Source organism: Cinclus cinclus, chromosome 2 (genome assembly GCF_963662255.1).
Source record: "Cinclus cinclus chromosome 2, bCinCin1.1, whole genome shotgun sequence".
Classification (NCBI taxonomy): Eukaryota; Metazoa; Chordata; class Aves; order Passeriformes; family Cinclidae; genus Cinclus; species Cinclus cinclus.
This window is the reverse complement of record NC_085047.1, coordinates 9592867-9605330: the sequence shown is the minus strand read 5'-3', so window position 1 is coordinate 9605330 and position 12464 is coordinate 9592867. Positions and strand designations below refer to the sequence as shown.

General features: G+C 38.8%; 1 protein-coding gene across 1 annotated transcript in view; it reads left to right on the top strand.

Moving 5' to 3' along the window:
• Nucleotides 1-12464, top strand: part of ROBO2 (roundabout guidance receptor 2) — a 389500-nt gene that overhangs the window by 346713 nt on the left and 30323 nt on the right. The window contains exons 19-20 of the mRNA XM_062515337.1: nucleotides 2008-2289; nucleotides 7103-7259. Of these exons, the coding sequence (XP_062371321.1) occupies nucleotides 2008-2289; nucleotides 7103-7259 (439 nt within the window). The remainder of the gene's footprint in view (nucleotides 1-2007; nucleotides 2290-7102; nucleotides 7260-12464) is intronic.

Below are 12464 nucleotides of genomic sequence, written 5' to 3'. Positions count from 1 at the left end.
TACTTTAGAGATGAGAATTTTTTTTTTTAGTTTTTACTTCATTGACTCTTCAAATCGAACACAGACAGGTTGAGCTGGATTTACTTCATACATCAACAACAGAATTTATTTACTAAACTTCAAACCATTATACTTTGACAGAACTGATTGTGGAGAGGAGAAATGTCCATGTTGTGGATGAAATACAAGACAGGACTGCGCTTGTCTCTCAGATCTCATGCTGTATTGGCACATAGATGCATTTTTTGTTTTGTGTACTGCCCCTGGAGAGTACATTGCATACATGAACATAGTAACAGCATGATTTTGAAATACGGGCTGTAGTTTGCATTAATTGTAATTTTTTTGCACTTGCAATTTATCTGCAGATATAAGTTAGTGGAATTAAGATCTTTTAAATACTTGATTGTGCCCATTTTTCTGCTGTATGCAAAACCAGATCATGATGACAGACCCAAATTTAATCTCTCTTTCTGCAGTGTCTCTGATGAGCATTTGCTCTTGCCATATTTATTGTTAATACTATCTTTCTGTCCCATATTGAAGATGTTATTAGGGTCCATGTCAAAATGTTCACTGTATCACATCTGAATGCAAAAGAAAATAGTTCTGTGATCTAAATTTTAGTCCCGGGGGGGGGGGGGAGGGCGGAACTAAACCCCCAAGAAAGCAATGAAAGCAAACAAAAAATACCAAATCAGTGTGAGGAGACAGTGTCACATCTCATTGCTGGATAAGTCTTGGAGACAGTGAGAGAACAAATGCATTTCCTGATGTTCCACAAAACCCACATTTGAGTTTGGTACTGATCTTATAGTCTTGACTAGGTAAAAGAATCGTCTTTTTTTTTCCTGGGGCTTAAGGTACATAAAAATGGCTGTGGTCCCTAGAAAGGGATGTGAACATCCTCACTATAAGAGTATGCATTGTCTCAAGTATGATCTGTGAGCTGGAACCTGTATCTGCCATCCGTCTGTAGAAAGAAAATGGCATATTAAGTGAAGAACTTTTTAAAGAAGTACATTCTGGAATTGATTCAACTTTTCAAAGTCTAAATAAATTGTAAAAATAGTACCATTTGATATATTGACCTCTGAGAGAACAGGAAGGAGAGTTACCTGCTGAGTTGTGGTTCTCCTTGGGACATCATGCCAGTCATCATTATATTCTTCACACTTCACTGGTATCAGTTTCTAGATCTAGTATTCCACCAGCAAAGGTCACTTCAGTGTTTAGTAAGGAGAGAGACTGCCAATCTAACTGATTAATGATACAAATTGCAGTATGGTGTAGGATTCAAATATGGAGAAAATCCAGCAGATATTTACTTAAATATGCTGTAATGGTTTTCAGGCAAATATACTGGAGTTTTTCAACAAGTTGTTCTCCGTTATCAACATCACTTTGACATTTTGAGGGAATGATCACCTAAATCCCTTCAGAATATCAGATTTTTTTTTTTTTTCACGTATCAGCTCGTTTTTGCCAGGTTTTACTTTTGTTGAAAAGAAGAAATGTACTGGCTAATGTCAAAAGGAAAGTTAGATAATCTGATGCAAAAAGGTTCAAGGAAATCAAGGTGATGCCCTTAAAAATACTTCAAGAGTTTCTCTGCATATTTGCTGTGCAAGTTCCCCCTGTTATTTGTAAATTCTCTCCTTTCATCATTTCCCTGACACCCAGACACTTTCATTGGTTCTGATATAGAGTGAACAATTGAAAACATTCTTCAGTAGAGAAATATTCCAAACTTCACTTTCACAGTTGAAGGTATGAGAAGAGGGGGAAAAAAAAGAGATGGTTTTAGGCAGCGAGACGTGAAGGACAAGTGGTAGGCCTGTCACAGCTGCTGATAGCTTGGCGTTGGTTGTACATCATCTTCCCTTCGTTGGCTCATGGACCTGTCTTAGCTGAAATGCAAACGTGCAAAATGACACGTTTATTTCTCAGCTTAAACCTTGGTACTTTCAGGCTTCCTGTGCATCAACAATTTGTTTCGTTCCACAGATGTGCTGCCACCAGTGCCAGGGCAAGGAGATAAAACTGCTACCATGCTTTCCGATGGAGCCATTTACAGCAGCATTGACTTCACCACCAAAACCAGTTACAACAGCTCCAGCCAAATAACTCAGGCTACACCATATGCCACCACCCAGATCCTGCATTCCAACAGCATCCACGAGCTGGCTGTCGATTTGCCAGATCCACAGTGGAAAAGCTCGATTCAGCAAAAAAATGACCTCATGGGATTTGGTTACTCTCTCCCAGACCAAGGCAAAGGCAACAATGGTAATTACAGCTCTCATTTTCCAAAGCCCTTGGCTTTGTGTACTGTATCATCTGTGCGTGAATTAGGAAATTCTTTTTAGCTCTGTGAGACACTGTTCGTGTTGACCTGAACTATTGCTTGCATACTTTGCATGCGTGCTGAACCTCACCTGATCACAAAGTACATTGCACTGTGCTTTTAATGCTCTTTGTCCTGTGCTACTCACCAAGCCATCTGCCTTCCATTAGGCTAGGGTAGGTGTACCTTTCAAAATAACCAAGTTAAAACCTGCCACCCTGCCCCATCTGCCCTTCATTTGCTAACTGCATGTGTCGCATGTGCTTGTGCTGTCGACTAATCCCACGATGCCACTGTGACCTCTGCCGTTTAACCCTTAGCCTTGCTTTACATCCCTGACTACCGGGTGGCTGAGGGACTGGCTAATAGATTGCCACACAACCAGTCACAGGATTTCAGCACCACCAGCTCCCACAACAGCTCCGAAAGGAGTGGCAGCCTCTCAGGTTGGTTCCGTTGCCGTGTGTAGGGGAGTGAGGGACGGAGGGGTGTTGGCGAGAGGCTCGCCAGGGAGGCAGAAGACATCCCAGGCACCAGTTGAGGATGACCATGAGAGTTCCTGCCCGTCAGCAAACAATGTCACCTGGAACTCTACTGAAATAAAAAAGCCTTTTGCAGGACCTACTTGGAGACAACTGGAGAGCCCTTCCATGTGGTGCTTGTCAGCGCAGCTGCCAGCCTCACCTTGTCACATCCTTTCCCTGACACCATCTATGGAACAAATGTATTTCTGCATCCATCCTCAGTTTTTAGGTCTCTCCACACTGAACTTCATGAAGAGATTATTATTTTTGTTGAGTTGTTAACAGATCCCCCACTCCCACAAACTGTTTCTAAATGCTGTTCCTCAGTGAAGCAGCTTGGAAATAGTCATAGGGCCCTGAAAGGTGACTGGGGGTCACTCAACAAATTGTGCCAAGTCTGCATACAAACAGGATGTGAATTTTATGTGTGTGCTGCATGTTCTATTGGAAACATGATGCATTTTCATCAGATGAAAATGATCATAGTATATGTGGTTGTGTATTATATCTGGACACACTTTTTTTTCCTTAATTTCTTTTATTTTGCTTACTTGTTGCTTATGTTATGTATAGCTATCTTTTTTCTTTTTTTTTTTTTTGTCAAGACAAAAACTGAAAAGCTAGCAGTTAAGATGAAAAGCTCAGATTTCACCTAGCTGAAATATGAGATCACTGAAAGTACTTACTTTTGATGTTCAGAATATATCCACGGCCTTTTGAATTTCTACTTTAAGCTGGAGCAGTCCTCCCAGTAACAGACCAAACCTAGAAATGGCTTCTTTATGTCAATTTAAATGATTATTCAAACTGAATCTTGAGATAAGAAGCCTATAATCATTGGCCCATGACTCACCCAAATGTGTTCTCAAAGGGGAGTACCAGCTGATTTGACTGAGACCAAAAATATGGCATCATCAGAGAGGTATCTGGAAGCTGAGTTCATGAAATACTTCAAGAAAGGTTTCTTGTTCCTTGCATATGAGATATATTGACTACTAGCTTTGGAAATCAGCTTGTTCCCCAGGCTGCATGAAAATGCAGAAATTGATATGCTGGGGTACGTGTCAGGTATCAGAGGGCTGTATCACACTTAAGGTACGTTGACAGCTAAGGCTGCCTAAGAATTTTCTCAGAAAATAGGAAGTGTCACTGGAAAATGCCCGTTGATCAAAAGCTGGACTTTGATCAAATATTTCAGATACAACATACTCTGTGTAGTGGTTCTCAGTCAGAAGTGAATTTTCTGATGACACTAGGAAACCTCGGGTTATAGTCAGTCTTTCTATGACCGGGGCACTCTTGTTCTGACCAAGGCAGCTCACAACTGGATGCTCCAGTGCTCAGATGCGTGTCAGATTATTGGACTGCAGAGTCAGTATTTTGCTCTCCCTTGGCCACTAATTATGCCTTTGATACAGGATAATTATGTCTGTAATACACGAGAAACTGGGGGAGACCTTCAAATAATCTGATAATTAGAGCGTCACTGGAGTCAGAGACCAGCTTTGATTACGTAGTCCCCACCAGGGTGAGCAGGGATTTGTTCTCTCACTTCCTTGGTTAGTACTTTAAGTACTACTTATTATCCTGAATAAGTTTCTGTCTCTCTTACATGAATATCATGAGAATTCCTACCCCACTGTGGAATGGAAAATAGCTAAAACCTCAACTGCTTTATGAGGCAGGGAAATTTTGTAACTATAGTTTGCACAGATTATGTCTGTACTAGGATCAGCAGCCCAACTGGCAAATTCTTTCTCCAGCACCCGATTCACCTAGAGATTTAAAAAATATAATTGAATTTCAGTGTGAGGAGACATTGAAGCATCAAGGATCGTTGCTGTGGGGAAATGAGGCTTTGGTGCATCAGTTTTCAAACCCAAATCAGGCTTTATGCATTCAGTGTCTGTCCCACCAGTCTGACACTGGAGTAACTCTGCCCATGAGGACAGAAGAGAAATCTCCTGCCGAACTGTAGTGTGTAGGCTGCTTTCCCTACCAGCAATGACCTTGGAGTTCTCGTCTTCCATTTCTTCATCTAAACAAGTCCCTTGTCTCTCTGCTTCACTCCTAATATCTCCACTATCTCTAATTTCTCTCTTGGAAACCCCCAAAATCCAAGTGACTCCCATACTAGCGCTCCACACATCCAATCTACACTTCACCAGTCTCCTAAGATTATCCAGACGCTACACTTCCAAAATCTTCCTCTCCATCTCAATTAATCTCTAAGATGAAGTTGTTCTTTGCATTTCCCTTCTCTGTGTATTCCTAGTTTAAATCCTTCTGCAACACAAAAACGCATGTGCTTTTCTCCAAAAGCAGCCCCTCCTGCCTTAGTTCTTGTTGGCTCCTGCTCCTACTGACTTCTAAAATGATTCCCCATGTCCCATAAATTAAAATTAACGCACTTCCATTGCACTGTTCAGTGATCCTATTTCTAACTCCACTTTTTTTTTGGTGCTACCTGTGCTTTGAAAGCTTCCTTTTCCCTCCAGAAGGTTCATGTATTTGTTCCTCTACCTCCATTGTCATTGGGGGTTTTATTCACTCATCAAAATATTCTTTCCCTTTTCAAGAAAGCTGCCCTCTCTGCTAGGCTACAAATGGAAGAAAAAGCCTGTTTTCCATCCTAATAGGAGTAATATCAGCTCAGTTCGCACATAGTGAATGACAGGATCTTGGCTGGACTTACTATAAATACTCCAAAACAAGGAAGGAAGAGCTCTGGTCTGGAATTGAGTAGTGGAAAGCAAAGTGCTTCCAGTCAGGTCGATTAGAAACATTGCTGGGCCTGTTGCCTGTCTCTAGCAGGCACAACAGGAGGTGAAAAGAGAAGTCTTGGCTACTTCTGAGTCACAGAATCACCTTTTTCTTCCCTCTCTATTTGCTCCTGTTTTCATCCAGCTGATATTTGGAGGTAACAGAAGAAAGCCACCGTCTCACAGGCAAAAAGTCCCATGATGGGGGCTTGTCTCTATTGCACCTCCTTCTGTGTTTCTCTCTGCCTAAAGTTAGAGCCATGGCAAAGAGGGTAGTGCCTGCCACTGCACATCGTGTCACTCTCCCTGATCAGTCAGTTATGGCTTTCTTGATTCATTGATTAATTTTTACATTAGGGTTTTTTTTTTTGGCTGATCCTTACAAATCATCAAGAGATGTCAGTGGGTGAGAAATATTAGACTGCTTTCTACAGCAGGCCTGGGATGAGTGAGAGCACTCCCACTCAGGGTACCCCACTGAAAGGGCATCTGACAAACCATTCCTCCACCCAAGAAAGAGTTTGGAAACCACAACGAAACTCCAAATATAGATGGGTCCCCAAGCAGTCAAGGGATTAAAAATGTTGAGCCATTCTTCCTCTTACGAATTCCTGACAAGAAAAGAAGTCAGGGCAAAATGAAAGAAGCAAAGCAAGTGAGATGAGAGCTTTCTCTGTAAGATCACTCTCCCACAAATGGAAGTGTCTCAGCTGGACGAGTGGATGCAAGGAAAATAAGAGACGAGGGTTTAACCAAAATGCATTGCTCACTTCATTTCTACCTCATCCATTAGAGCTGTAGATCAGAAATAGAACTTCTTCTCCATAGCGGCGCAAGATACTTGAGTCCTGTGAAACAGTCAGTCCTAAAACATTGCACATGACTTCCTGCTCTTTTAAAAAATCAGAAATTAGGAAATTCCTATCAACAAAACCATGTTTCTTTTGGTTTGATGATTTAATCTTGTCTTGAAAGTTCTTGACAATTTTTTGGATGGTGTCCTTAACATTTGTGTTTTCCACAGAAAGTGATTATGCAAAACTATGTTGTAATCACACTGGATTCTGACATTTGAAATAATTTGCTGGTTTATTATAATTTTATCTAAGAATGAATTCAAGAAGTTATAATGCACATGAATAAATCAGGAAATATATTTCTTATACAGGAAAACCCTCCTTTCCTTGTTTCTGCACTACTGTGGTACAGAGGTTTAAAAATAAGCTATTTTCAGTAAATACTGGGAATATTTTCCCATACCATTCTATTATTACTTATAACTTTGTGACAGCATTAGCACATTGATGCTGATTCTGCTGATATATAAGTAAGTCCTTTTTGGGGCATATGCTCTGGAATCAGAATTCTGTGAAAGAAATATAAATAGCTGTCTTTTTTTCCCCACAATAGCTGTCTTTTTTTTCCACATCATAGCTCTAACATTTTATTTTTCGTTTTTGGATTCACAGGTGGCAAAGGAGGGAAAAAGAAGAAAAACAAAAATACTACCAAGCCCCAGAAAAACAATGGTTCAACCTGGGCAAGTGTCCCCCTCCCACCCCCTCCTGTGCAGCCACTTCCAGGCACAGAGCTGGAGCACTATGGGGTGGATCAGCAAGAAGCAGGGTAAAATTTATTTTTCTTTCACTTTTGAAGAAAAATCTGTGCTTTGCAGAAATGAGTCCTTTTCTATTTTTTTTTTTCATTTTGCTAAGTGAAAATATTATTCTGTTTTGTTAAAAAAAAAAAAAAGACAGAGAGAACACCTTATGCTGTAGACTTATTCAAGGCTATGGAGGAGGAATGTTTGAACAGCTCCTCTGGATAGTGGCTGAAGATGGAAACAAAAGTGACCTTGCTTCATCATCATGTAGGGCTTCAATGCTTTCTCATGCTGAGAAGTATCTCACTTCACAGGTAGCTTAATTGAATTCTGGGATTGCATGCAGCTGATGTGACTCAGAGTGAGTAAGGATGACATAATCTGGGTCTGTGTATTTTTTCACTGTTTTGACGTTTAAAAACATTAGAGCCAACAGAGCAAACACACCCCCCCCACCAAATTGGATTTATTTTTGGAGACCAACCAATGGATAACAATCTTCTCATCGGCTTTTAGAAGAAATTTCACAGTTGAGGAAGGCATGCTAATTATAGGCTTTTTTGTTATTATTCAAACAACTTTCAAGTTTCTGGAACCTTCCACATAATTTTGCACTGCTCAAACTTGTTCTCAAGGACACAAAATCACACAAGAAGTGTTAAATGAGAGGAAAGAGACATTTCCTACACAGACAACAATTATGAAATGCTTTTTATAAAGTGCTATTATGTGATTTACCAGGTTATCAAACTCTGGAGGTAAATCAGAGTATATAAAAACCTAGTTTCCTGTGGGTAGCTCTGTTGGAGCCTCTGAGAATAATTGTTCTATCAGGGACAAATTTCTGTCTGTTTCAATATATGGATTAATCAATATTTCCTAAGGATGAAACATTTTTAAGAATACATTGTAATAGCTTTACTGAATAAAAATATTTCAAGTGTTACCTCAATTGTAAATGTGAATTGATCATTACTACTTTCATAATTAAAGTTAGAAAAATTCCATATTGTTTCAGTTTATACCAACTCCTTCGACTCTCAAAATGAGCAATAAATGACTGTGTTAGTCAGTGAAGTTATTTTTAAAATTAAGGCCCATTCAGGCTGTATTAGAGTTAAAATTTCAAAGTAATGGAAAATGAATAACCTTACTGATTGTGAGTGTTGTTTAAATCTCAAGGCAGAAAGTTCATATAATTATTGTCTTCTGTATTCTGTTATAAGAGGCAAAAATAAATTTAAAATTGTTTCACCATATAATAATTTCGTCTTTATCAGTTTATGTCCTTAAAACACATGTACAACCATTTCACTAAAACAATTATGCAATAGAAGGCAAACCACTTGGATTTTCTTCAGAACAATGAAATAGCATTAAAGGTAAATGGAAGTACCTTACAGAGAATTCTCTTGTGACACAGGGCTTGACTCCTCAGTTGCATAAAACATATGTAATTTAGCTGGGAGGAATTATGTTGGTCACCAAGACAGCATTGGTTTTTGAAGGAGAAGGTAATCACCAGCCTCCAGGTTCACAACCATTCTGACTTAGTTTTTCCTCTGGTTATGTTTTGAATTACTCTTCTCTGGTTTTTGTAATGTCTCATTAGCAGTGGTGGTAGCAAGACCTTGTAACATGCATTTTACCAAACACAGAAAAAATCTGGAGGCTGGACTTAGAGTCTCAGTCTGGAGCTACAGTAATTTGCAACCACCTTTGATGAAGACTGAATCTGCAATGCCTGTACTTTCTCAGGATGCTTCCAATACTATTTGTCCTTCTTTATTTAGGGGTTGATCTTGTTTCTGTAGTTTTCGACATGCTGCAAGGGGAAGAATCATAGACTATATTCCTTGTGTTGCCTTTAACATTGACATACTGGGTTTTAAAAAAAGCCACATTTTTTAAACACTTTTGTTCTTCCTGGTTTGTTTTGATTTACTCTATCTGTGACAAGTTCAAAGTCTTTTAATTTTAGAATTGGTTACATGCAGATGTAATTATATCATGAATAACAACTAAAAAATGAGCTTCCAGTCAGAAAAGCTGAACACTTTAAAGAAATTCTCACAATATGTTACAAAATATGAATATTTAGAGCAATAAAACAAGGAGGCCAACATCTAAACAGAAACTTGTTTTTCTGTGTGTCTTCCTATAACAATTAAATTTAAATTTGAGTTTCATTGGCATGATTATCACCAAAAAACTCCAAAAAAATGTCACCTAGTTTTGCTTACTAGAGATTAGTGCTAGTAGCCTCATAAGCATAGTAGACTTCTAAGTTGCAAAAGATCAATAAGAGATCAATAGCAAGTGATACTAAAAAATAAAAAAAAACAAAAACGAAAACACCGAACTTAACCTATCACAGAAAAAATACACTCAGTTTTCTGAACCGTCTTCTTCCCAGAGGCACTAGGATTGGCGTTTGCCTCCATTTTTCCATAAACTACAGAAGGAAAAGTGAATGTCTTACTCCAGCTAGCTCTGTTGTATAATGTGATAGCTTTGGGGATCTCTTAGCTTCCTGTTTAACCTCAGCAAAGAACCTATTTGTGCCAATTAAGTTTCTCTTTTCCCATAGTAGCTTCCAAACTGACGTGCTCCCTTTCCCACCTTTTTCAGAAAAGATAATTTTGCTTGATTTTATGTAAACTTGACAGTAACGAAATGCTCATTTCTTACTCATTATCTTTTACTTTGATTTTTCACCAATAATATGCATGATCTTGAGCCAACCCAGTAAAGGCAGCATATTGTTATTTGGTTACTTCTATTTTTTGCTGTTGATTACAATAGCAATATTGCGAAATGGAGTATTAGCTGCTGAACATCAACATATTTGATACTTGTTGTCTGTCTTTAGGAAAAGTAAAATAAAATAGTGCCTCTTACTGCAGAAGTCCTTTCTGGTGAGTTCCAGGGAGGGAAGCTTCATTTGCTGCAAGAGTATGTGGAATGGAACACAGTTTTTACAGAATGTGCCCAATATCTATCACCTTTATTTTATATTTTGAAGGAACAAATCTATTAATGTAATGAATTGGGCTTTGTAATAGTAAAAGATTCCTATAGAATAGAAGTGCTGATAATACAATGAAACTTATTGGAAAAATAGAGACTCATGTTTGTTAACCAGAGCTTATTAGGGTCTTAATTTTAATGAAATTACCATCAGAAGTCGCTCATGAAGTTAAGGCACTTAGATATCACTAAGTGTACTTGAAAACAGTTGCATTTTCACCACATTGGATTTACTCAGAAAATGGAAAAGAGCATGGATGTGGCCAACAATCACTGTGTTGGTACCAGATGTTTGTATAACTGTATCACTTATGTGACATTTAGTTACTATGTAGTCTGTTAGGTTTGGGGGCTTTTGTTTTATTTTGTTTTTCTCTAAAATGAAGGTTAGGGCTTGTGGCTTTTCAGACACCTTGCATTAAGAAGACAAAGCTTCTTGTACCTGAAATCTTGAATCTCAATGTCCTGAACTTCAGGGTCAGGCTGCTTTCCATTTCAAACAAAATTTGGGTTAAGATACAGTACTTGTGCAGAAACTTTTCACTAAGAAAAACCTCTTTGCTAAAAAACCTTTTTGCTATCAAGCTGAACATTTGGGGATTTGAAGCGAGCAGGGTCAGAAGGCAAGCGCATCCAAAGCTCGTTTATTCATCATTGAAAAGTCACCAGGGAGTGTCTTTTTCCCCTGCCCCTTTTAAAGAAGAAGCCATTATAGCAAAGCATGAGGTTGAGAGAGCAAAAGGAAGTGAGAGAACTGTTGCACTGCACATTTTTAGCAACATGATTTAGGATGGTCCCTTCAGCCTTGGTTGCGAATGTCCTGAGTAAAATTGTTTGGAAAGACAAATTACAACTGGTCATATCTTAATTGTTTGCTAGGGATGAGTATGTATCATGTAACATTTTCTTAAGTCTCTGTGTTATGAAAATGGTAATGATCAATCACTCAACCTCTCATAGAGGCCAGATGTTAAGAAGCAGCCTGTATTTTCACTTCTGTGCTCAATCTGTGTTTGTGTATCTATTTATGGTTTTATCTACATATATAGAGATTTAAATTTATACAAGTGTAAATGACCAGATATATCTTCCATGGACTTTTGGATGATTAAGTTAGGTTGTTTCAGCTGTCCTGAATCTGTGCATTAGATACAGACTACAGACTTCTGAATAAGGAAACAGTAGTTAAGTTAATTTAAGAAATCTTTGGGTTTTGCTGAAAGTAAGTGTTCTGTTCATAATACAGGTTTTGCAACTTCTCCATCTCAGTGTTCCCAGCCTTTTATAACATGGCTTCACACTTGAGAAAATTGACAATAATTCATTTTTCTCTGGGAAATTGGTAAATCCTTCCTTCCGAATCAGAAGCTTTAAAGGAGTCTTTTTAAGCTGGTTTGAGAAATTAACTATATAGCACAGTGCACTGCCTTCCTGCATTGCAGAAAAAAGGACTTTGTCAGCAGTCCTTGAAGGTGGAAAGAAGATAAAGTGACTTGGATGATGCTTGGGAAATGGCCTTTAGAGTGTGTGATGGTATGACAGTGAAGGAGCTGTGAGAGCTTGTGGCTGTCTGGTTGCTTTTTGGGGAAAAGAACAAAACAAAACAGCTGTGTAACCTGTGTATCCCAGGAGTTAAGAAGAAATGTGGGCTGATACTCAAGGGACTGATGCCTGACTGGTTATTTTGAAGATGGAAAAATAGACAGTTGAGGTTTGAGTGGTGTGATTGCCAGCAAAGCTACATACAGCTGAAGCTGTGTTCAGATTAGGGAATTACTCTGGGGGGATAATGCACAGGGAATGACCACAGTCACTAAGGCCTATCCACCTGGAATGATGCCAGAGTCTCTTAGGGACAGCATCCCAGGATGATACTCTAATACAACACTGAATTGAAAGGTCCTCTGATGAGTACAGAGACTGAAAAGAATTGACTTGCTGGAAAAAATTGCATAAGAAGTGGTAATAAAATATAAAGCTTTTGTTTCTAGCACCTTTGGTATAAGGCAACAAAAACCACAAACTCTACCAGGACTCCTTTTATGTCTGAAGAGAGAAGAATTTGGTATTCAAGAATGCTTCTAAGTGGTTAATCCTTCCATTTACTTTGGGCATGTGTGTTGAAAGTGTTCAGAAATGTAGCACTGTTTAGGTAAGTTCCAGTACAGATTGGTTAGGAGGTGGGGTGCTGGCAGAGC